Source organism: Pituophis catenifer, unplaced genomic scaffold (genome assembly GCF_029215685.1).
Source record: "Pituophis catenifer annectens isolate HBS135680 unplaced genomic scaffold, rPitCat1.0.hap2 SCAF_11, whole genome shotgun sequence".
Lineage (NCBI taxonomy): Eukaryota > Metazoa > Chordata > Lepidosauria > Squamata > Colubridae > Pituophis > Pituophis catenifer.
The window spans coordinates 11403643-11431148 of NW_027256891.1; the positions used below are offsets into that span (position 1 = coordinate 11403643).

The 27506-nt window shown below is 39.2% G+C and overlaps 1 protein-coding gene across 1 annotated transcript in view; it reads left to right on the forward strand.

Annotated features, from left to right (window-relative positions):
- TENM1 (teneurin transmembrane protein 1) overlaps positions 1-27506 on the forward strand; it is a 349073-nt gene that overhangs the window by 146278 nt on the left and 175289 nt on the right. Inside the window, 1 exon segment of the mRNA XM_070952054.1 lies at positions 17043-17281. Coding sequence (XP_070808155.1) covers positions 17043-17281 — 239 coding nt within the window.

Genomic DNA, 27506 nt, shown 5'->3' on the forward strand with positions numbered 1-27506 from the left:
TGGTCCAGTGATTCAGCTAATCTCTGGCACGCCTTCCCCTCTGCTGCGCACGCTTCTCCCTGCGCCTCTGGCGAGGGTCCAGCCAGCACTTATCTCCTTCGTCGCTGTCCACCTGTGGCTGCAGGGACGTGCTTGGCTCTGAGCCTATCTTTTGGCCTTCGGTGTCCTCCGGAGGCATTGCCAGAGAGGAGGGTCCTGGAGAGGGAGGCCTTGCCAACTCCTCTTCCTCACTCTCAGAGTCTGCATCTGTCGATAGCCCAGGCTCAGGCAACGGAGCCACTCGTCCACTCTGGCTTATTGTCTTTATAGGATCTTTAAACCATCAGTTGTCACTGATTGTCATTCCATTTCCTTAGTCGCTAGCCAATTGCCTGGGAGAAACTCCTACAGAACAGTAAACCTTCTGTTCTGACCCAGTTTCCCAAACACGATAAACCCTCTGACATGAACTCAAAAGATTTCTTTATTAGGAGTGCTGGCAGCCCCGGCAAAAAGTTTCTCTCGCAGTCTAACAAGTCCGTTCGTCCGGGAGATGAATAGTTGTCTGCCACATCTATTCATCCCTGCCCCCTGCCTTTTATTCCCAGAGCTAGGGTGGGGCCTCGCTAGCAGTGGTGGCTCTTCCTTTCCAAGGATCGGCCCATAGATTTCCACTGCTCTCCTCTCCTCTACCTTCTGCGCATCCATGCATCAGCCACTGGACCCAGCTGTTCCTCCTCTTCCTCATCAGCCACGTCCACACCTGGGGGCTGTTGACTCTCCATCTGAGAGCTGATGGATAGCCCAGCCTCTGTCTCTCTCTTTGCCAGCTCCATTCCCTCTTCCCCCTTGGAGCTCCCAGGTTGACTTGATGCTGATCCTGGCTCCCACACCACCACCACCACCTCCTCCTCCTCCTCCTCCTCCTCTGATTCGGCTTCTGGAGGGGCCAGCGACCAACAGGCCACAACAACTTCCTTCTGAATGGAAGAGAATTGGATTGTATTTTGAAGACTTGTGTAGATGTAGTGCTAAAATATCCTTCAGAATTCTGACTTGCCAGTTATGGGCAAATGTGTTGACGACACAGGAAATCTTTAAGATAGCAATAGCCATGGGAATGGCTGAACCAATCAAGAATACTGTTCCTAGTTTTGCTATTGTGGTTTCAAATCAGTTGTACTTGAGGTGCTGAACTAGGAATTGGACAATCTGTGTTGTGTTCCTGCCTTTGGCCACGGAAGCCAACTGGATGACTTTGGGTCAGTCGCAGCTTCTCAGTGCGAGGCAGAAGGCAGCAACAAACCACTTGCAAAAATGTTGTCATGAAAATTGCAGGAACATGTCTTTATAGTTAGGACTAACTCAAAGCCATGCACACAAATGTGTGTGTGCACCCCCACCCCAAGGGGTGAAATGCTCCTGGTTCGGACCAGATCATCCGATCCGGTAGTGATGGTGGCAGGTGATTCAGAAAACCAGTAGCAAAAATCCCTGCCCCCCCCCCCCATGCCCAGCTGAGCTGCACAATCATCAGAGGCTTTTCTTTTTTTATTTTTAAAAGCATTTTTTTTACAACCTCTTTGGCCGAAGAGGTTGTAGAAAAAATGCTTTTAAAAGCCTCTGATGATCCCAGCTGAGTTGCCTGATTGTCAGAGGCTTTTAAAAGCATTTTTTTCTGCAACCTCTTCGGCTGAAAAGGTTGTAGAAAAAATGTTTCTTAAAAAAAAAAAAGCCTCTGCTGATCAGGCAAGTCAGCTGGGATCGCCACAGGCTTTTAAAAGCATTTTTTACAACCTCTTCAGCCGAAGAGGTTGTAGAAAAAATGGTTTTAAATGTAAAAAAAAAAAAAAAAGTTGGTCATGCCCACTCAATCATATTACCCCACCACCACCAAGCCACACCCACAGAACTGGTAGAAACAAATTTTACATTTCACCACTGCCCCACCCCCATTGACTTACTACATTTTTTTAAAAAAAATAACCATCAACATCTCGCCCATCATATTCTATGAGAGTCCTAATTCACTAGAGAAGTGGCCCAAGGTAAGTGCAGTTATATAAAACTATATATTTTATGCTTGACTGGGAATTATGTGATGGGTCTGATCTTCTCCAAAATCCATTGCCGTACCAGACTGATGGCCAGGATTGAGTGTATAAAATGAAACATCAAGTGATTTATTTCCTAGGGAAAATAAAACAACTTAGACAGTGGCAACACACTCCTGAACTAGAAATTTTGAAGGTAATTATCAGGCAGATGTGACACTTAATGAGTCGTTACTTTCCTATTTTGAAATAAAAATGATGGCGCTGCTTAATTTTGCACTGCTTTTGGCTCTATATGTGTTATTCTGACATGCTTCTCGTACGTGGCATTTTCTGTCTAATTAAACAATAACTCTAACCTCACTTGGGGCACATCACCTTTTTAAAAGGCATGCTGAGACTTAGAAGCTCCATCTGACAATCCTGGTATTGAGATTTTCATGGTGCCCCGTTGGAAGAAGGAGACTGAAAATAGTTCAGAAATCTCTACTCTAAAGCAGGACCATTAAACCTGATCATTACCCCGTCAAACTCATTTTTTTTTTTCAGTTGATAAATGTATTGGCTTTCCCTCTGACTTAAGCATTCATGCTAGAGCAAGTTGTCATTTGAGTAGTTCATTCTATTTATCTATTTGTCTTCTCTCTCTCTCTCTCCCTCCCTCCCCATCCCTCCATCCCTCCATCCATCTATCCATCCATCCATCTATCTATCTATCTATCTATCTATCTATCTATCTATCTATCTATCTATGTAACATTGATACCTATCTAGCACTGATGATGTTACCAAGTTTGGGTAATGAAATGTCTGCAAGGAAACATCCAAGCCCAGGAAGCACCAAGGAACACATCCATCTACCTACCTACCTACCTACCTATCACCTATCTATCATCTGTGAATCTGTCTGTCACTGATATCTGTCTGCAAGAAAACAACCAAGCTCAGGGAGCATCCATCCATCCATCCATCCATCCATCCATCCATCCATCCATATCTCTCTCCTATCTATCTATCTATCTATCTATCTATCTATCTATCTATCTATCATCTATCATCTATCTATCTAGTTATCCATCTCCCTCTATCTCTCTGTGTTTATTATCTGTCTCTCTATCATTTGTCTATTTCTTTTTCTTCTTCATCTTCTTCTTTTTTTTTTTAATTTGATTTATATATCTTCTACTACTACTACTACTACTACTACTACTACTACTACTATGAGGAGAAGGAGACTGTGGGAAAGAAATAGAGAGGAAAGCAAAGAGGCAAAAGAAATGGTCAGATCTGTGTATCTGCCATTCTTTGTGGAAGAAGGGGTGGGTGGGGATTTGGAGTTATCACATTTAGTTATTTTCCTATGTGTCCTAAGTATCCAATTTCCTGTCTGGTCTTCTTTGTATAAACTTTAACCTGATTTATAACTGTTGCCTGTAGCCAGGAATGCCTGGAGAATTCTCACACCTCGGGAAGTGAAAGGGAAGTGGGGAACGAGTGGATTGTAAGATGACCCTGAGAAGCTCTTCTTATCTGTTTCTCAGAGAGGCTGGTACAATTCATCTTCACAATGATGGATTGGTCAGAATCCACATCGGATGGTGGGGAGGGGGTTCCTAATTTCCTTTATCCTGAACTGCATGCCCTGAGGGACCCCAGAGCCTGCTTTGAGTTTTGACTTGCTTTCATCCCTTTCAATAAAAGGCTCCTTTTGAAACACAAAGTTCTCAAGAGTTCCGTACTTTCTTGGAAGGAGGGGCAGGGAGAAGCTGGTCCTTACCAAAACAGAGACTCACTTGATAGCTTTAGCTCATAAACAGGAACTTGGTCCACGGGATGAGATGTTTCTGGGAAGAAAGATTTCAGATCAATCAAAGAGACTCCATCTGAACAAATTCATTGTACATAAGAGTTGGAAATTGTTCTTGCAGTTTCCAGGTTTTTGTATTTATTCCCCAGACTAGCATGAAAGATATTTCACTGATGGTGTTCATGTGGTCATCAACATCATCATTTAGAGAGGTACAGGCTAGGAATAACACATATGTTAAGCTCAAACATAATTTGCTAATACATAAAAGCTTAAAGTTGGCTTGAACTGAAAACTGGAGTTCAGAGAAAAATATGCTTTAAAATTCCAACTGTTTCTGGCGTAATTATCTCTAAAGGAGGCAAAGGCATAAAGAGAGAAACTGTTGGTAAAATAATGCAGACAATTACTGAGACTTAAAACTGGAAATAAACAGTTCTCCATTGTCTTGTATGGTAGGTAAGAGAAAAGGTAGACTAACGTAGCACTGCTGTTTTCAATCAAATCCTTTCAAATTCATATACCTAGACCGGGTTTGACTTTTTAAAAAAACTACCTCCATTTTGTTACAAGGAAAACAAATCAACTCCACAGGTTTTTTTTTAGAGTCCTCAGTTATTCTTGTGTTACTTAGAAAATCCTTTCACAAGAAAACTACAATGAGAAAACAAAAGGCATACTATTGACGGCAGTTTAAAAGTAGCAACCATATCATTGCATTTTCATATACAAACTTATCAAACTGAAAATTGAAGAAGGAAAAATATTGTAAAAATAATATCTAAAACAAGCTAAGCTTTGGGTGAAACGTTACTTACAAAGTCAACACAGAACACATGGATTCTATGGATTGAGGATATGGTAATTTTACAAGAAATATCCCAGTAATTTTAAATACCTATTGATTTGTTTGCATTGGCAAAAGACTCCTGCATCTGACATGGTCAACCTTATAAATCTAATAAATAATTTCTTATTTTCTGTATAAAAAATGTACCTATGTTGTTGTTAGTTGTGAAGTCGTGTCCAACCCATCGTGACCCCATGGACAATGTTCCTCCAGGCCTTCCTGTCCTCTACCATCCTCTGGAGTCCATTTAAGCTCATGTCTACTGCTTCAGTGACTCCATCCAGCCACCTCGTTCTCTGTCGTCCCATTCTTCTTTTGCCCTCAATCGTTCCCAGCATTAGGCTCTTCTCCAGCGATCCTTCCTTCTCATTAGGTGGCCAAAGGATTTGAGTTTCATCTTCAGGATCTGGCCTTCTAAAAGAGCTGTCAGGGTTGATCTCCTCTAGGACTGACCGGTTTGATTGCCTTGCAGTCCAAGGGACTCGCAGGAGTCTTCTCCCACACCAGAGTTCAAATGCCTCAATTCCTCCTTATGGTCCAACTTTCACAACCATACATTGACTATACACATTTTTGTGGTCAGGGTGATGTCTCTGCTTTTTAGTAAGCTATCTTGATTTGCCACAGTTTCCTCCCTAAGAGCAAGTGTCTTTTAATTTTTTGGCTGTAGTCCCCATCTGTGGTGATCTTAGAGCCCAGGAAAATAAAATATGTCACTACCTCCATTTCTTCCCCGTCTATTTGCCAGGAATTGAGAGGGCCAGGAGCCATGATCTTAGTTTTCTTAATACATCCACCCATATATACACAGAGGGAGAGAGAGGTCATTCTTTCTATGAAGACAATACATATTTAGTTATTTACTCTTCGTTGTTTACTTATAATCTTCTGTGGGAAAGTTTATCTGAAACCCTTTGGAATAAGTAGAACTTTCAGGGTATGAAAAAAACCCATCATTTTGCTGGTTTTCCTGTGTTTATAGATGCTTTTGTCCCTTACTTCCTTGCATTCTCCACTTTTGGTGACAATGGACACAAAGCTACCATTTCTCCTCTTAAAGGAAGAGTCTCCTTCAAGTCAAGCTTGACTCTTGGACATGCCCTATGCTACAAAAGTCCATTTAATAGCCTTCTTCTGATATGTTTTTTGATGTCCTAGTCCTAGAATTTTCTATGGCCTCCAATTCAGGTACTAAACCAGTTGGACTTTGTTTAACTCCTGAGCCATGACAAGGTAACCTGATGCCACCATCTTCTGAGGCTTATTCCCACTGTCAACCTCAGCCCAAGGAGATGAATCAATGGACTGAAAATCTTTGAGATCACTTTTTTTTAATGAATTGCCAAATCACTCATTCCCCTTCCTGGGGCTTGCTTTCTGCTCCCTAACTTGGAAAATATTATTTATACCAGTGATGGAATTCAAAATTTTTTACTACTGGTTCTGTGGGCATGGCTTGGTGGGCGTGATGTGGCTTGGTAGGCATGGCAGGGGAAGGATACTGCAAAATCCCCATTCCCTCCCCACTCTTGGGGGAAGGATATTGCAAAATCTCCATTCCCACCCCACTCTAGGGCCAGCCAGAGTTGATATTTGCCGGTTCTCTGAACTTCTCAAAATTTCCGCTACCGGTTCTCCAGAACTTGCAGAATAGCACCCCTGATTTATACCTATTCTAGCCTCTGACAGATAGCAGTTGTTGCCAGTTGTTTGTCATCACAAGAATGATAAGTCCTGTAAAACCTGGAGTTATCATGATAACCATACCATACTCTTTAATAATTGATATGAATTAACTTAATTCTAGAGCCAAATAACTTTACTATTAGTCGCTTAATCATTAATAGCATTACTATCAGTTGCTGTTTATACTTATTTCTTTTGTAGATGTTTTAATTATAATTTTTGAATTGTAAACCACCCAGAGTCACCTGGTTGAGTTGAGTATATAGAAATTGAATGAATGAATGAATGAATGAATGAAATTGTTGCAAGAGGAATTGCAATTTTCTACAAAATATATATTTAAGCTCTGAAATAATAAAATATTGCAGAATTCCATTGTATTTAATGTGATAAATACTCTTCTGATTTGTTAAAAGAGCTTTTTTTTAAAAAAAAAATATTGGCATATGTTGCCAGAGTGGTGTGTAAGACTTATGGCTTGCCATAGCACAAACATTAAGAGCAATTAATTCACAAAAACAATGTTGAAGAGTTAAATACATCTGTTTCATGCCCAGATTGTCATGCTTAAGAGTTTCCTGCTATATATTCCTATGAGTGTCACTTCCTGCTCCCCTCATAACAGAATAACAAAATAATAGAGTTGGAAGGGATCTTTGAGGTCTTTTAGTCCAACCCCCTGCTCAGGAAAACCCTGCTCAGGAAACCTGCTGTCTCACTGCTCAGGAAATCCTATACCAGTGATGGCTAACCTTTTTGCCATCGCATACCAAAAGCGAGAGAAACACAGGGGTGTTGCGCGCATGTGTGCCTACACCTATAATTCAATGCCCTCTGCCGCCCCGCACATGCACGCGCGACCCCCCCCCCCCTTGCAACCCCTGCTTTTGTCATGCGATGGCACGGTGGGCCCAATAGGCCTGTTTTTTGCCCTCCCCAGGCTCTAGAGACTTTCTTGGAGCCTGGTGAGGGAAAAAATGGCCTTCCCCATCCCCCCTGAGGCCGGAAATGGCCCATTTCTCGACTTCTGGTGGGCCCAGAGGCACCTGTGGCACTCATACTATAGGTTCGCCATCATGGTCCTATACAATTTCATAGATAACAGATGGTTTAATCTCTTTGTAAAAACTTCCAGTGTTGGAATATTCACAACTTCTGGAGGCAAGTCATTCCACTGCTTAATTGTTCTGTCAGGAAATTTCTCCTTAGTCTAGGTTGCTTCTCTCCTTGATTAGTTTCCATCCATTGCTTCTTGTCCTGTCTTCAGGTGCTTTGGAGAATAGGTTGACCCCTTCTTCTTTGTGGCAGCCTCTTTGATATTGGAACACTGCTATCATGTCTCCCCCAGTCCTTCTTTTCACTAGACTAGCCATACCTAATTCCAGCAACTGTTCTTTATATGTTTTAGCCTCCAGTCTTCCAATCATCTTTGTTGCTCTTCTCTGCACTCTTTCTAGATCTAGAGTCTCCACATCTTTTTTACATCGTGGCAACCAAAACTGGATGCAGTATTCCAAGTGTGGCCTTATGAAGGCATTATAAAGTGGTATTAAATGGTATTAAATCAATGGCATTATAAAGTGGTATTAAATGGTATTAAATCAATGGTATTAAATATTTATAATATAAATTATAAAGTGATATTAAATTATGTTCTCATGTTTATCAGAGATTTCCAATTGCAATAACGAGCAACAGGGAGAAAGAAGGAAAAATAGCAGAAAAAAACACCCCTGTATTGGATTAGGGAATGCAAAGTTTTCTATCACGGTGTGTTGCTTCTTTATCTACCAATAGGTTATATTTGTAAACCATGGAAGAAGGGGGAAAAAAGGTTCCGTTGGATAAATTGGAATCTCTTCCCTTCCAGGCACTACTTGCAGGGAAAAAGTGTTGATTTTGTTATTCATTTTTGCTGCGTTTGTAGACTGTATATTTAAGTGTTCCAAGCTATGCTTACATATATAAACTCCTGAACTGCTATTTTCAGCATTTTTGCTCTTGTATAAAGATTGCCCCATTTTATCAGACAGATAGCAAAGGCATCATTGATGTGTTAAAATAGAGCTATCAACTCTGCATGTATTCATCCAGATTGATAAAGGTTGGATTTATGAGACTATTGTTACTATCTAAGCACCACCATTTTACAGCACTAATACTCAGAAAATAAATAACATTGTCCTGGCAAAGGAATGCTAATACTCTTGTTGAACTAGCAATTTAAAGCAAATTGTAACCAGCAGTTCCTTGAGAGGCCTTGCTTAATGACCATTTTAGCTTTTCTAAAAATAGTCCATTTGCCATTTCTTATCGACCCATTCAAAATCTCTGGTTTAAAAGGACAAATGGAACTGATTTCTGATTGACACACTTCCTTAGTCATTTTTACACTGCTTTTTTCTATGCCTGAACTGTTGTTGTTCAGTTCTGGATCATTCTGAATCAATTTTGTAATTATTGTTCGTTATTGCGTGCACACCTGAGTGGCAAATATATTCAGAATTTTGTGACTTCTTAAAAAAACACAACCTCTGATTAACATGTTTGATTGGTATGTGACTGGCAGCAATCTACTCTGGACATTTGTTAGCAGAAGAATAGGTATCCACATTTTGAAGAAAATGGGGAATAAAATCAAATTGCCATCTTTTCTCCAAAAAATTGTTAAGACAATTCTTGGAATGGGAAAGAAAGCCCAAACAAAATTTACCATAATCTCCTTTTTCCACATTCTGTTACTGGTGTTGGTTCCTTAAAGTGAGTGAGGGATTTGCTGGCTTTTTCTTTCAGAAATGCCTTCCATCAGATTTCAGGTCAACCATTTTTTCCCCATTGTGCCAAGTATTCCTCCACTTACAAATTTTCAGTTAGTGGCTATTTGAAGTTACAATAGCACCAAGAAAGTGACTTATGACCATTTTTCACACAATTGTTGCATCATCCCCATAGTCATATGACCAAACCTAGCATTTTGGCAACTGGCTCACATTTATGAGGGATAAAGTGTCATATGACAGTTGCATGATCTTTTGTAACCTTCCGACAAGCAAAGTCAATAGGGAAGCCAGATTCACTTAACAACCTACTAACTTAACAACTGCAGGGACTGACTTAACAAATATGGGAAGAAAGAAAGAAATGGGGCAAACTCACTTAACAAATGTCTCGCTTAGCCACAGAAGTGTTGGGTTCAATTGTGGTCATAACTTGAGGACTACCTGTAAGGTGAGATGGCCGGCGTAGAAATTTAATAAATAAAAATAAAACAGAACCGATGCAAACGAGAATCAAATTCTAGAATTGGCATTGCAAGCCCTCACAGCAGGCTCACTATTAACAATTAACGTGAACAATTAATAAGGGTTCAAGTGGTGAAAATCAAGAAGGAAATCCTTCAGATATAACAAAAGCTCTGACTACCGTATCTAAACCCCTCTTTTTGCAAAAGTCTGCTTTCAATATTGTTTCTGGAGAGCAGTTTTACATAAGAGTCTAGACCGGCCTTTATTTAATAGCTTCCAGGTATTTGAGACGGTCCCTGAAGATGAAGCCCAATGCTTCTGGAGAATACCAAATTGGAAATAGTTGTCCTAATTATTCAGCCTGAAAGCTTGAAACCTGAAGAGAAAGTTATATGGTGGAATGTAGTTGGAACCAGACCCGTGATAGGCTCTTTATCAGGGTTCCAAGTAACACCCCCAACGAAAGAAAAGGCTTGAGTTTCCTCAAAGTTCCATATTATTAGAGATGTCCTATTGGCACATCTGGGAAAACCCGAATCTGAAAGCTTCCAGGTTTTTCCCACCCAAAGGAAAGTTCAAGTCCCTGCCCAGCATCCACATGTCCATCACATGGTCCAATCTAAGCACCGTCCCAACTGGAGATGCCTCCCAGTTCCAGCCGTCCAGGTGCAGGACAAGATGTCCTTGACTCTCTGAGAAAGGAATGTTATTATGACTACATATCATCCCTGCTCCATACAATCTTGATGGTGATTTACATTTGGATGTTTGACAACTGACTCACATTTATGATGGTTGCAGTATGACCATTTTCACACTTACATCCGTTGCAGTATCCCCATGGTTATATGATCGAAATCCAGATCCTTGACAACTGGTTCATATTTATGACGGTGGCAGCGTCCCAGGGTCATGTGATCCCCTTTTGGGACCTTCTGACAAGCAACGTCAATGGGGACGCCAGATTCACTTAACAACCAGGTTACTAACTTAACTGTAATGGTTCACTTAACAACTGTGGTAAGAAAGGTCATAAAATGGGACAACACTCACTTAACAAATCTCTCTCGTAGCAAGATAAATTTTGGGCTCAATTGCAGTCGTCCATCAACTGTACTTTCATACTTGCAAGATTTTGGAAATGTAAGCTTACAATAAAGTAGAATGAGTTCATACAGATGCGCTTCTTTTCTGGAGAACATCACAAATCAGTATATTTCTGAATATATGCTTTTGCTAAAGGTTCAGAGAACAGAAATGTGTTAAGAATTCGTTCACACAGAAAAAAATATTTCAATCTAAAAGTCAAAATTACTTCTTTCCCTTATCTATTCACTGGTAGTTTATTAACCCATGAATGTCAGGCCCAAATCCAAGAATGATGGATGATGATTCTTCCAAACTGAGTTCTTTATTACTTCCCACCAATAGACAAAATTTTATCAGACTGAGGACTCTTATTCATATCTACAATGTATTCTGGGAATTACAGTATTAGGGTGTCTTCATCCTCTTTCTCTCGCACATAATATCTGGGCTGACTTGTCTCTTGCTCCTCTGGAATGGACTTCCTCCTCCTTCCTCGTAATCCACTTTGTTACTAATACAGATTAACAGAGTTGGAAGGGACCTTGTAGGTCATCTAGTCCAACCCCTCACCCAAGCAGGTAGCTACATCATTTCTGACAGATGGCAGTCCAGTCTCTTCTTAAAAGCTTCCAGTGATGAAGCTCCCACAACTTCTGAAGGCAATTTCTGTTCTATTGGTTGATTGCTCTCACTGTCAGAAAAGTTCTCCTTATTTCCAGATTGAATCTCTCCTTGGTCAGTTTCCATCCATTATTCCTTGTCTAGCCTTCAGGTGCTTTGGAAAATAGCTTGACCCCCTCCTCTCTGTAGCAGCCCCTCAAATATTGGAACGCTGCTATCATGTCTCCTCTGGTCCTTCTCTTCACTAGACTAGCCATGCCCAGTTCCTGTAACCGTTCTTCATATGTTTTAGCCTCTAGTTCCCTAATCATCTTGGTTGCTCTTCTCTGCACTTTTTCTAGGGTCTCAACATCTTTTTTATAGTGTGGTGACCAAAGCTGGATGCAGGATTCTTAGGCTTTATAGAGTGATATTAGTACCTCACTTGATCTTGATTGAACCCCCTCTGTTAATGCAATTTAGGATTGTGTTGGCTTTTTTGGCTGCCACCTCACACTGTTGGCTCATATTAATTGGTTATCCACTAAGACTCCAAGATCCCTCTCACAGTTACTGCTATTAAGCCTGGTTTCACCCAGTCTGTAAAGTATATTTACTTTTCTCTACATTGAATTTCAAAGGAAGCCTAAATAAAAACCTTTTGATCTAGGAATCAGTGATCAAAATCTTATGTCACATATTCCTGCTGTGTTAAGGAAGCCACCAAAATTACAAGCACCTCATCAACCTGGCCAAACTGTAGTTAATTTAATTATGCTATGCTGAATAAACCACAGTGTCTAGGTAATGGCTTACTGTGACTGTGGAACCCTGAATTACAGACCTGACCTACAATGTCTGTTTCAATGCTACATTCTGAGAATTTCTGAGTGACTTATCAAAGAAAATAACCACTTCTCAAGTTTTATTATATTAGCAGTGCCTCAATTTTTAAATCCATTCTCATGAAGCCATCATTACAACAAATCCCACATGGAATAAATGCTATTTGATCAATAGGTTCACTTTTGTATACTTTTATAAAGTTAACAGTATAGTTATATGCATTTGTGTTATATATGTTAATATATAGAGCTGTATCCTACAAAAATTAAGTAACTATGCACAAGAATATAGAATCACTAGCTGGATGCCCGTGCTTCGCTACGAAACTATGTGCTCGGGGTTGATAAATTGACACTTATAGCCTAAAACTTAATGTAGAATGTTTAACTCCGTAGCAACAGAGTGTGTTAATATAATGCAACTGGCAGTTGGAACAGAGGGGGAAGGGGAGTAGAATGTCCCAGCCCGCAGGCCAGATGAGTCACACGCTGGCCACGCCTGGTTTAGTGAAGGGGTAGCATCAGAGCGTGTTAATATAAGGCAATTGGCAGTTGGGACAGAGTTCCTTTCAGGTTGGGAGGGGGGAGTAGAATGTCTAGCTCCATAGCATCACAGTGTGTTAATATAATACTGTATATGAAATACTAATGATCTGATGGTCATTTCGAAATATCCTTTCTTAAAAATCTGCCTTTGTCTACCAGCATCCATGGGTATTCATCTGGCTAGTATCCTGTCAGTGTGTGAGAGAGTTGAGGGGTGTTTGGAAACTCAAACAATATTTGCTGTGTGAGCAAGAAGGAGACAGGAAGGAGGCTGGGCATGGTTTAGCTAAACTGTTCTGTAGTAAAGCTGCTTGCTGCTGTGAAAGTAAAACAGAGTGAAACTCCACTCCTCTGCTTGTGTTTTGCATTTGGAACAGATTTATTTTGAGGTGGGGAGGGGAAGTAGAACTTTTTAGCATCAGAGGGCTGTTTGGAAAGTGAAACAGTATTTGCTGTGTGAGCAAGAAGGAGACAGGAAGGAGTCTGGCCGTGGCTGAGCTTAACTGTTCTGTAGTAAATCTGCTTCCTGCTGTGAAAGTAAAACTGAAAGTGAAACTCCTCTCCTCTGCTTGTGTTTTTTATTTGAAACAGATTTTTTTTCAGATTGGGAGGGGAGTAGAATTTCTTAGCATCAGAGTGTGTTAATAATAATGTAGGAAATACTAATGCTCTGATGGTCACTTTGAGAAATCCTTTCTTAGTGAGCACCTAGAAGCGAAGAGGAACATACGTGGCAAATTTCAAGTTTGTAGGCTTTACGGTTCTGGAGATTTTGTGATTACGGTGTGAGTGGTTTTCGCTTTTATATATATAGTTTCCCCTGGGAATTACCATTATTAGTTAATATCTTTTTAAATAAATGTTTTAGGGTTGTAATATGAAGCATCTAATGCTTCGAAATGTTGAGATTTACTCTCCCCGAGAATGTGAGTTAGAGTATTTCAATAACTGTTAGGCATTTTTGTAGTTTTTGAACTATCCCGTGAAATATAAGGGAATATATAAAATTAATAAAGTATAAGGCATAATATAGCGGAAGTTAAGAACTTTTAAGTCTCGTTGATTAAAGTGGAACAGGTAAAAAGCAAAGGCTTGTGTTTTTCAACACATTGATATCTGCAGGTTTAAATTCTTTTTCATGGATTTTGAAAGAAAATTCATGTATTAAAATATGTAGATATTGACATTTCAATACCCAGATTCACTCTTTTAGTGTGTAAATGGATGTGTTGGTTTCAAAACTGCAAAGGTAATTGTTGAAAATATAGATTAAATCTTTATGCAATATTAACTTCTTCACACACACACAAACACCTCTACTGGGTAAATAATTAATCAAATAGCTGCAGTTAATATTCTGTTACATGTATTTCTCACACTTAAGTTCCCAGTAATTTCCTGTCCAAATTGTTGATGAGAACTTCCCCTTACAATGTTAGTAACATCTTGTGATCTCTCAGTAGATAATGATTCTATTTTTAATATTGCTTTAATTAACATTATCATGATTACATAATAACATTGTCATTATTATGAGTTATTATCTCACAATAATGGAATCCAAGACAAAATCTAGTTAGCCCTGTTTATAGGGCTATTCTAGATTTTAATACCTCTTTGATACATTTTGATGTAAATATGTAAACAAGCCAGAAAACTTTGAACATAATGTATATACTACTAAAACTCTTGTATCTATCATTTTAACTAGGGAAAACAGTGCATAATAGGGCAACAATTTTTGAACCAAAGTATCTCAAATGGGCTAATTTACAGAATGCAAACAAAATCCAGGTTCCATATGCCAGAGAGAATAAAGTTTGGGGAAATTACCGTACATTTGATTGATGAATATAAAAAAATAAAGTGGTAGCGACTTCAACTCTCCTGAGCTGCAGCTGCAGTTACGTGATGCTCAGTTTGATTGTTCTGTGACAGTTTCCCAGCCACTCTTGCAATCCCTTGCTCCCTCCATCCAGCAGCAGCCAGTTACCTGCTTGCTAGGAAGGGAAGGGAAATACCTTCATTATCTCCGAAGGTACTGTAAAGGTAGTCAGTGTTCTGCTTTAATTTTTTTTTAAAGAAATAGTAACTATTATAAATTATAAAACAAAGTATATACTTCTAGACATCCACAACATAATTTCAGAGAAACATGTTTAGAATAGAATTTCCTCCAGAATTTGGTGACTTCCAAATATGTTGGACTCCTTCAGAACTTAGCATCTATTATGCAATAATATTAAAAGGGATGTTGAAGCTGGCACTTGCTCGCATTCAAACTGTACCCCTGCAAATTGTCAACATGTTGTGTATGCCTAGAATTTGCATGCCCACAGATGCATATGTTCTCAAACTGATGAGATGCTTCTTACAGCATATTGATAATAAATCAGCATCTAAAAGTAAATCTAGCATGAAGCACAGCTGGAGTACCACCATGGAGATTAAGAAGCAGTTGGCATTTCTTCTGGGTGAAATCCAAAACTGCCCTGAGGATTAGATCACATCTGCAGATATATTGAATGGATTGTGCAGAAAGATATGATGAAATGTTACATGCTGTATAAATAAAGCACTTAATATTTCCTCACTGGTTTGATCAGTGCTATTCTCTTGCACCATTAGTGTCCTGCAAAAGAAAACCAACAGCAACCATCCTTTCTATTGTAAGATTTGTAATTGTTATTAATTCATCATTGGAAATGATTTGCGTTCATTGAATAAAGAGCATTCTGGAGTCTTGGTTTAGAGGTCAGTTAGCTTGTGGCACTTGAAAGGGACAGCGCACCCATGACGCTCTTAGAGAAAGGATTACAGAAGAAATCAGAAATTGGCAACGTTCTCTGTGATGTTCAGTGTTCTCATATGAGCTCTAGCAGGGCTTGATTAGATTTTATTTTTTTATTTTATTTTATTTTATTTTATTTATTTATTTATTTATTTATTTATTTATTTATTTATTTATTTATTTATTTATTTATTTATTTAATGGGACTTGTATGCCACCCTATCTCCACTGGACTCAGGGCGGCTCACAACAATTAAAACCGAACAAACAAACCATTAAAACAGAAGTCCAAGTTAAAATTAAGAAATTCAATAAAATGCAGTGGCGGAGTGGCTTAATGATGCTGGAAATAGCAGCCAGAAATGGCCTGCACTCCAGCAGTTTGAGTCCAGCTCTGCAAGATGGAGTGAGCACCCGTTGCTTGTTTCCTGGCTCCTGCCCACTCAGCAGTTTGAAAGCATATTGTGAGTAGATAAATGGGTACCACTTCGGTGGGAAAACCCTAGCTGCATTTGCGTGTGCAAGAGAGCGGAAGCCAGCTCTGGACCTGGCCCAGACAAGGCAAGATGAGACCGGCAGAGGAACTGAGAAGAGCCAGCAACCTGACCACCACTAGTGGTGTAAAGCTGATGTAAAGCTAGTTTGCTCCCTGTGGTGCAGCAAGGATAGGCGTGCAAATGCCAAACAAAATGAACTAGCAATTAGGTTATCAGGACTGCACAGAAATCTGACTTTTGTAGATTTCCCTATAGGCCATACATTAAATAAATAAATAAATAAAGGACTTGATTGCTAAAGTTTGATAAACAATTATTGTCTCTTGAAATTTGGAATTATTTTTCCATGGAGGAAATTACACTTGAGCTATCAAATATGAGATTGCCCAGTGTTTGAAGACTGTTCATCACTAGCCAGAAGGATCTGTCTCTTCCTATGGATGCATCGGAAGTTTTATAAATTCTAACACAGCCTTATGAAAATTTATTGAATGAAAGAGTCTACGGAATGTGAAATATGCATTTGGTCTAATGCCAGTTAAACAGATTTCTCAAAATCTAATTTAAAAAGAAAAGAGTAAAATGCATACTCAGTGTACATAGGCTGCAGCTTATGTTTATTAAAAAATACATAATGAATTGGAAAGGATGTGTTTTATACTTTAAAAAATGCAATCAGAAACAGATTTTTCTGTTAGTAAGCTCTATTGAATGGAATTAAATTAACTATTAAGGGAACATGTCTAGGAATGTGCAGTTCATATTCCCGTGCATTTTCTCTATGTGAAACCATTTGACCTGTGCAATGTATTTCCAGCACCATGGACAGCAAACTGGACCTAATAACATCATCATTTAAATGCTGTGATTATGAACTTGAATCTGCATTTCTGATTTGCATACCGAAGTCACAGCATTTGCACAACGATGTTGTCATTACACACGTTTCATTGTTGGCCGGCTCTGCAAATGCCCCCCGTATTTTTTCTGCCTTCCTCTATCTGCAAGTGAAACTGGTTTTTCCAACTTAGCTCTTGGTCTTCTTTTATCTAGACATTTCCTGTTTAAACATGGATCTGGATCTTCAGCCATCTTCAGTGCTGCCAGTCAGAACTATCCGCTGACTTCTAACACAGTTTACTCACCGCCTCCCAGACCACTTCCTAGAACGACTTTTTCACGACCGGCTTTTGCTTTCAACAAGCCTTATAGATGTTGCAACTGGAAGTGCACTGCCTTGAGTGCTACAGCAATCACAGTCACACTGGCCTTGTTGCTTGCTTATGTTATTGGTAAGTCCTGTTTAGCTTTATTACATCTCTCGTTCCCACTCCTGTTGATGAGATTTTGGAGGAAGAATTAGATGCTTAGCTCATTATTGAGAAGCAAATCTTATCAGCTGTGGTGGCGCAGTGGTTAGAATGTAGTACTGCAAGCTACTTTCTGCTGACTGCCGGCTGACTGCAATTTGGCAGTTCAAATCTCACCAGGCTCAAGGTTGACTCAGCCTTCCATCCTTCCGAGGTAGGTAAAATGAGGACCCAAATTTTGGGGGGCAATATGCTGACTCTTAGAGAGGGCTGTAAAGCACTGTAAAGCGGTATATAAGTGCTATTGCTATTGCCATCAATAATTGATAATGCAGTTGTGATGTTTTTCTTGCACTTATTGTTCCTTTTGCTTTAATGAGTGTTACCGAACTGTTTGTGTACTGATATGAATGTTATGTCCATAATGGCATGTGGCTTTAGGAGACAGGTCAAAGAGATACTACCAGTGGGATGGTCAGATAAAAGTAGTGGTGAAATGTAAAATTTGTTACTACCGGTTCTATGGGCGTGGCTTGGGGGGGTAATGTGACTGGGTGGGCGTGGCCATTTTTTTAAAAAAAATTTAAAAGCATTTCTTCTACAAGCTCTTTGGCCAAAAAAGTTGTAGAAAAAATGCTTTTAAAAGGCTCTGACGATCCCAGCTGAGCCACGTGATCATCAGAGGCTTTTTTTTTTACTTTTAAAAGCATTTTTTCGGCCGAAGAAAAAATGCTTTTAAAAGTAAAAAAAAAAAGCCTCTGATGATCGCGCGACTCAGCTGGGCATGGGGGGGGGAGCAGGGATTTTTGCTACCGGTTCTCTGAACCACCTGCCGCCATCGCTACCAGATTGGGCGATCCGGTCCAAACTGGGAGCATTTCACCCCGGATAAAAGTCAATTTAACCCACATCAGAAATGTGGACAGAGGAAGAAGCTCAGGGAACACCCTCCCTAGTTTCTTGGAATGTGTAGAGGATAGGCGAAAGATATACAGGTAGTCTTCAACTTACAACAGTTCATTTTATGACCATTTGAATTTACAACAGCACTGAAAAAAGTGACTTATGACCATTTTTCACACTTATGACCATGGCAGCATCCCCATGGTCATGTTATTTACATTTGGATGCTTGACAACCAGCAATACTTACAACAGTTGCAGTGTCCTGGAGTCATATGTGCAACCTTCTGACAAGCAAAGTCAATGGGAAATCCAGATTCACTTAACAACCATGTTACTAATTTAACAACTTCAGTGATTCATTTAACAAATGCGGCAAGAAAAGTCATAAAATGGGGGCAAAACTCAATAACATAAATGTTGGACTCAATTGTGGTCGTAAGTTGAGGACTACCTATACTTGCAGACTTGCAAGACTCATGTTAACTTTGTGAGATAGGCCAGAGAGGAGACTTAGCTTAATGAGCTAATTATAATTCGTGTAAAGTTGTAAGGTTTCAATAACAGAATCTTGTACTTCAGAAAGAACATTTTCTCCCATCTCTTTTACAGGAAGATTCAGCATCTGTTCGATTATAACCAGTTTAACATTCAATGACCTGGTAGATTTGTTTTATTTTATTTTTAAAGGATAGGGTCTACAACCAAGGACCAATCAATAAAACAAATACAAGGGCAGGGAAAAGTGATGATCTAAACACATGTCAGATAAAATATAGGCTTATATGTTGCAATTAGCATTATTGTTCTTTCTTCATTTTATTGATCCAATTTCCACTGACTCCAAGAACCTTTGTAGGAAACAAAAGTTTACACTAACAAGTAAGCAAAATCAATCCAAAATGTAACTTCTCTTTATGCAGAGAGTATTCAAGAGTTCAAAGAACATGTAATATCTACATATACTTTCAAGAGCCTTCTCTAACACCACAATTCAAAACAACCTCAATTGAAGAGGAATTGAGAGTGAACATGCTTGTCTTGAATTATCAAGACTATTGAGAGTGCCTTGGACCACAAGGAGATCCAATCTGTCAATTCTAAAGGGAATCAACATTGACTCTCCTTTGGAAGGTCAGATATTGAAGATGAAACTCAAATACTTTGGCCACCTAAGGAGAAGAGAGGATTCCTTGGAGAAGACCCTGATGTTGGAGAAGATGGAAGGCAAAAGGAGAAGAGGATGGCAGAAGATGAGATGATTAGATAGTGTCATCAGTGTGAGGGTTCCAATGGATGCCCTAATTAAATCATGAATCTCAAGTCAAGCTTCAAAAGAAATCCAGATATTTATTAGGAGCTTCATGTCGGCAGGTTCCCAAATGAAGCCAGCTCTACCCTATGTAATTTACGCTCCAATTATGACCCTGTTTTCCCCCTCCCCCCAGAGTGTGTCATCAATCACATTTGCCAACAGAGAAATTTTGTGGGTTGTAGAGGTCACTCCCCTCACTACTGTAAGTAACCCTGGGATACAGCCTTGAGAGAGATAAGCATGGAATGTTATGCTATGGTCCATGGGGTCAGACATGACTTAGCAACTGAATAACAAAAGCAACACTTATCTCGACAACCTTCATGAACAGATGGGAAGCTATAGAAGTCTGAATCCTAAACATTTACTAAGAATGGCGGTGAGAACATGAAAGGAAAGATAGGACTGAAGACCGTTCACTCATCTTCATTCCATGTGTTTGAAAAGGTCAAAGGCACATTGATTATCTGAAGAATAATCCATTCCCTGGATTATTTTTAATGAGTAATCCTTCCATTGGATGCTACAAAATCCAATGGGCCTGGTGGCTCAGCAGACTAATAGCATTGCGATTAACACCAGCTGTCTGCAATTACTGTAAGTTCGAATCTCACCAGGCTCAAGGTTGACTCAGCCTTCCATACTTTCTAAGGTAGGTAAATTGAGGACCCAGTTTGTGGGGGCAATAAACTGACTTTGTATAAATATACAAAAGTATGAAGGCTATTGCTTAATGCATTGTAAGCCACCCTGAGTCTCCGGAGAAGGGCGGCATATAAATCAATTTTTTTTAAAAAAAATAGCCATCGCCTTACAGGGCAAGATTCCAATTAAGGTCCAATTTACTAAAATACTTTGGGCATCATAAAGAAACTATAGCCAACTTTTTATTGGTTTCAGAAATCTCTAGGTAGCAAAAGATTTTCTTGCAAAAAAAAAAAAAAAGGCAATACAGAACTTGGCAGACACCAAACAAGTGATTTAAAAAAAAAAAAAGAAGAAGAAGTCATTTCAATCTGCCAATTATTTCCTGTCTGTTTCTCACTATTTTAATTAGGATCCCACTGTAGCTATTATTAATAGCTTCGGTATTATCTTTATCTTGGTTTGTATGCTTTAAAAGAAACTAGCCAAGATATAGTAGTTTTTAATATTAAATATTCCGCTTCCGCCATCCAGAGAACAAATCCTCATTAACACAACTTGAAGCATTGCAGATGAAAGAGGGAGGATGAAAAGGGAGTTGTGCTGTGTGAGACATTTACTGTCACCACACCAAAGAGTTTGTTTACCTAACTTTGATACACTTAACACTGATCCATTACTGTGTTTCCTTAGACCAGTGTTTCCCAAACTTTTGACATATGTGTACCCCTTCTATAATTTTCGTAACGCTGAGTACCCCTCATAAAAAACATATGGTACCCCTGGGGGTACGCGTACCACACTTTGGGAAACACTTAGATAACACTGCAATTCTCCGGCGTTTAAACAGCTCCGCGGCTCAACATCAACTGTTAATGTTCCCGCAGTTTAAAAATGGCTGAACCCGAGCTGCACGAAGGATGCGCAGAAGTTCCCGCCATAATGAGTTGCGATACGATGTACGATGGCCCCAGTTCCCGTGTAAAAACTGCGATACGCGCCTATTTCTTTCCTTGTTCTGTGGGCGCAGCTAAGCACGGTGCAGTGGATATTCCCACGTGATCCCCACCAAACTCCGGTGCAACGCGTACCCCCACCAAACTCTTCCCATACCCCTGGGGGTACGTGTACCACATTTTGGGAAACACTGCCTTAGACGGTTTTAGATCTGTCTTTCCTGAGGTTGATCTCAAAATCAGCTGATAGGTTTGGAAAATAAAAAGGGTGCTATTTTATCTATGTGATGTGACAAGGTTATTTATTTTATTGCGTAATTTATATCCTGTTCTTAATGAACATATTTATAGAGGAGGGAATGTCACATAAACTAAGCAATGAAAGCAGAAGAAAGAACTATATAGCAAAATGGTCCCTGGAAAGTACCTGAAGCTGGGTGGAAAAAAGAATTGTCACTATTTTAATTCATCCTTTAGAAATTAATAGTGACAATGAAACTAAAGAAGGTTATTTTCAGGTGCAAAAGGAGGATTTATTGCTTGCGCCTAGACACAAAAACCTAATCAGCTGATGAGCAACACTAAATAGGCACTAGATAAGGGTCAACAGAATTCAAGGGGGACTGGACTTGAATTGCTTGCAGCATTGTAATGATTCTAGACTCAGTGCCCTCTTGACTCCTTCCCCCAGGCTCTTCCTCTGTTCATGAAGCACTGTTCATTGCAAGACTACAGGTAGCAGCCATGGAGAAGGAGGGCACATCAGGATTATGCAGACAGGGTTTGATCCAGCTGCAAATCTTCTCAGTTCTATTTACATTGTCAAAGTTGCCTCCACTGGCATTGTTTCCCCCTCTTGATTGCAAGTTTGTGGATGATGTTCATTGAAGGTACAGCAGGGAAAAATAGTGAAACCTCCCATAATATTGTTATTCTCATAAAAGAAACCATTTGTCCTCTCCCCTCGAATCCAGACAGGCTCTTAAAAAGTATTTATGAAGCTTCAAGTGTCAGAATTAGAAAAAAAAACCATGCAATATTTTACAGATGAATCTTTTTGTTCAATTGGATTGCCAGGATGAAAAGAAGGCTAGCTAGTTAAGCCTTGGCATTCACAGAGTGGAATATTTTTTCTTTTGTTAGGCAGAGCGAAAGCCAAAGTTGTATATAAGTGATTAAAGTCAAATATTTAAGGATCAGTCAAAATGTGGCGTATAATCCCTACATATCCTTACATATAATTTAGTCCATTTGAATCTCATAACTGAGGATGGATTTCTTCAGCTGAAACCAATTTTTTTTTTATCCAAACTCTTCATAAAAGCGCTGAAGGGGGGGGAAAAAAAACCATTTGACATATTCACAGGCTTTTTTGCTCTGTATGGCTAACATCTCGTTTGATTAGAATGTTTGATCTAATCTGACGTTACTTCTCTATAGTTTAAATCCTTTTCATCTGTCTGCCTTGTAGCCGAAAGGAATTTATCTCTTTTGTGGAAATCTTTTAAATGATTTCACTCTCTGAATTTAACACCATCTTAAAAATCTGCCTTGGCTGATGGCAGCAATGCCTAGCTAGAGAAGGGAAATGCCATTTTACTAAAGCCTTTTGGTTAATCAAATACATCTGAACCAACTGATCAGTTGATCTTGAATGACTGATCAGTTGGGTGCATCAACATGCGTGATGTATATTAACATAATAATAAAAGTTTGAAAAATGAAAGTACAGTTTCCCTTTTCTCACTTCTTTTTTATGCATTACCAATGGCATTTTCCCTAAGATGGTACTTTTGTGGACTCTAATTGTAAATTTTGTATTAAATATATATATATATATATATATATATATATATATATATATATATATATATATATATATATATATATATATGAAAACTTTTTCTTCTGTTGACAGCTGGAAGCTCTCTTAACGTTTTTGACTTTGAAGTCATAACGAACAGGGTTGTAATGCAAAATGGCAAGGATTGGGATTTTGGGGAGAGGTACTTTTATATTATTCCATATTATTCTTATTTGTTTATTATTAAATTTATATGCCAACCATCCTATATCATTATTATTATGTATTTTTATTTACTTATTATCAAACTTATATGCCACCCATCTTGTTATTTGGGGTGACTCTAGATGTATGTTTGTGGCTTATGGTACAGGTTTTTAATGTTTCCAAGCAGGAAATTATGGCAAAGATTTTTTCAAGCTGTAGTTAGAGAGGGTTCAGAAGGACTCCTACCCATGAAATAGGACAGTCAGTGTAGTCTAGTGGTAAAGCTGCTGGACTAGGAGTTGGGAGCCCTGAGTTCTAGTATTCTCTCAACCATGGAAGATCCCTGAATGGCTTTGGGTCAGGCACCCCTGTCAGGTATAAGGAATCAGGAACCAGGTTGTTCAAATGACTACAAGTTTATTCCATGCTATCTCTAAATAAGAATCTGAACTACTACTAAATTGGCAGTAGATAAGAGTCAACATTCATGGAATTCATGGAGGGCTGGACTTAGAACTCTTGTTGGCATAAAGGGACTCAAGACTGATGACATGCTTGACCCCTTCATTGGCTCAACCTGGTCATCTCCTACAACCTTCTCTCAGTCCAAGAGCCAGTATGATGTCATGTTGAAGGTACTAGAATAGGAATGGAGAGATCCTGGGTTCTAGGCCCCATGGAGGCTTCATGATGGACTTCTCTCTCAATCCAGTATTCCTCTAGAAGGGAAAGTTCAGGGAAATAGCAATAGGGACTTGTCTATAGGCTGCCTTGAGTTCTATATGGAAAGGTGAGATAGAAATTTAACATATAAAAAAGGCAGCAATTCTTTGATATTGTAGAGCAGTCATGATGGAATCCATAGAAAGTGACTTCAGAACAAAGCGGCATAGTTCTATCCAATCAGATTTAAGGACAGGAAAGAGCGAGAAAGAAAATAATGAAAGCAAAAACCATAACTGCTAGTCATTAAGTCCCCTTAAGTATATATCATTAATCCCCATGCCTTGTACTTCTCCTCCTCCTCCTCCCCTCCCTCCCTCCCTCCCTCCCTCCCTCCTCCTTCTCCTCCTCCTTTCTTTCCATTTGAACTTTTAGGACCTCATCCTAATTTGACATTTCCCAATTATATTTCCTAAAGTTATGGGAAATTTAACTTTAGACTGACCAAACCAATCCATGAAAACGAAACACCCCCCCCCCCCCCAAAAAAAAACCCACCACACAACACGACCCAGATTTGTAAGCACTTCATTCTGGTTGTGCTTCCTTTATTCACCTGAAGGAGAAGCCATCTGGGTTTGATAAATATATATTGTAGAGGCTGTTATTATTCAATTCAGCGATCCACCACAGGGAGTCCCTTGTGTTTCAGCCAAGCGTTATATTTTGTTCTCTGCCAAAGTTTTCAAAGCAGAAGTTGACAGGCTGAGCCGACACAGAAGGTAGATAAGAATAAATTCAATTTCATCATTGGCTTTGTAGCAGATGGTGGGTTAATCCAGTTTATGAAATGTAATCTGAAAAATCATGCAAACATCCATTCAAAACTAAAATCCTTTTCAACCGATCCTTTCCCCAAGTATATCGCTCACAATGTAAGAGAAATAACCTATTATCTAGACATGATAAGGGAGGGGAATGATTAAAATAGAGAGAATGCCAGGTAGCACCACTTTTCTTAAATTGTCAAGCTGTAGTGCTGTCAATTCCAACTGCATTCCTCTATCATGTTAAAGGCAACACAAACTAAAATAACAGGTAGCATGGAAATAGAATTTTGCAGCATCTAGTTTCATTATTTCAGTAATGAAGAAATTAATGAAGGAGACTTGAGTCTGGGTTGTTGTTTTTTGTTTTTATTTTTTGTTGGTTTTTTGTTAGGTTTTTTTTTTTTTTGCATTCAGCCAATGTGCCAGTTTTCACAATTTTGGGGGGCTTTAATGGTTCAGAGTAGGAACATTAGATGTGTGACCTTCCAAAAATTTCTAATCCATAACTTCCAGCAATTTTATCTAGCTTGGTCAGCAATGACACTGCTGTATAGTGTCCTTCACCAGCAGTTTTCTACCTGTGCTTCAGAATAGCAATAGCACTTAGACTTAGACTTATATAACCCTCTCTGAGCAATTTACAATGTCAGCATATTGATCCCAACAAGTGAGTCTTGGAGGTGTCTTTGACCAGTAGGGTTGGCCACATCCCATAGTTTTAATCTTGTGGGGAGACACAACTCTTTAAATTCTTTCCTGAATCTCATGGTATTTGCCTTTCTGAGGTAATCTTCTAATTCTACAAAGACAGTTTTTCTCACCTGACGCTCTCTAGATGAGGCTCGATGGCAAATCTTAGAATTCCCTGTAACCATCCACCTCAACTTCTAGTATAATGTTATATTATAATTGTAGACCTCTGTATGACATAAATTATTACTCTCTTTTTTTCTAAACATAAGCGAACTCACATGTCACAATCTGTCCAAGGTTAATTGGGAGACTATGAGCCGGGAAACTGTTTTTACCAAATCTGTTGTTTTCTCATCAGATCCATATGGTTTCACACTGTTGGTGTCCATTTTATTTCAGTGTAGCTATTCAGAAAGCCAAACTATAGGTAATATGTTAACAAACAAGCTTTTGTTTTTGATAAACAGCCTTATTGTGTAATCAGATGCTGGTCGAAAAAGGCAAAGTGGGAAAAATGCCATTTTATTAGGGGAACAAAATATAAAGATGCTGAATAAAAACAGAAAGTGATCGTGATGGGAAACTGCACAAAGCAATAACAACTGAGAGCATGCAAGCTCTAAGTCTAAATTCATCCAAGAAAGAAATGGTAGAGATAAGTAAATGGTTTATTGAAAAGCTGAAGGCACCACAGTCACAAGAGCTGCTGTGTAAAACGGCATTTCTAAATGGCTGTTTAGAAATAGCAACTAGCCACACCTAATGCAAAGAGGGAAAGAGAGAATAAGAAAGTAGGATGCCTGAGTCATCCTTTTTATACCTCAGCAGGACTGCTAAAAATATTAATAGAAATAATGGCAACTGTTAAAGTCACACTTGTGTTACTCAAAAATTTGGATTTTTGATTAGCAAAGAACAGATCTGCTTTCTAAGGCAGAGCTGGGAGTATCTGTCTATTTCTGCCAACCTAGAACTACTGTAGCTTCTGGGGCATGCCAGGCTCTATGTGTATATCACAACTGTGTGTGCATCACAATTTCTGATGGCTTTTAATATAGTCCAATATTCCTATGTTGGAATCAGCTATGCAATCCCCAACCATTTGGAATAAAAACCTTCAAAATTTCCAGAGACTAAAGGATATGGCTATGTTTTTGTTATTTTCTGTTGTTGCTGTTGTTGTTTAATTTTTGAATTGCCCAGAATTGCAGAGAGTTGTGCAGTGGAATATATTCACATACTCTGTTTAATTTAAGTACTGCTATTACAATAAGCATTTTTGTAAAATTTATTCTTGGTTTGGCTCTTGAGTTTTCCTTGGTAAAGCAATGATATACACATCGACAATTACATCGTTATATTCTTCTGGACCTCTTTCAGATGTCCAGGTTTGTCCCTTATTTTTATCCAAGAAAGTGTGTTTACTGTATTCCCCCTTCCCAGACTGGAAACACAACTGGATGAGTTAGCTCTACTTTATTGTAAGGCTTGTCAGGCATGCAAAATCAGGGCCACACATTGACTTCCAATTAAACTGATTTATTGCTCATTCCTATGCACAGGAATCTAGTCAACTGACAGTCAGTACTATTTTGGCCCCAGATAAGGGTTAATGGAATTCAAGAGGAGTTGGACTTAGATCACTGTGGGACCGTAAAGATTCCAGGCTGATTCCCCTCTTGATGCTGTTCCCAGGTTCTGCCACTCCTTTCTCAGGGTTCCAAGTAATACACCTATAACAAATAGAACTCTGACGCAGGTAGATTCCTCAAATAATAGTTTCATTTGGACATATCATATTGGCACAGGCTGGTGAAAACCAACTCTGAGTGTTCCCATGGTTTTCACCTAATTAAAAGTTTTCTCCCTTCCCCAAACAATCAGTCACATGGTCCAATCAAGGTGTTGCCCGGTTGCCTGGTAACTTCACTCCTCCTCTCTCCAACCACCAGTGGAAATGTCCTTGGTTCCCAGAAGAAAGTATTTTGTTTTGGCTACAAAACCTCAGTTATCTCTATCCTCCCCTCCCTATCCCTCAGCTCCAGTGTGGCAACTATTTGTTAAACTATTTACCAAGTCTGCACTACTATTAATCTTCTCATCGTTCCTATCATCCATCTCCTTCCACTTATCTGTATGACTGTAACCTTATTGCTGGTATCCTTACGATTTATATTGATATTGTTTCCTGA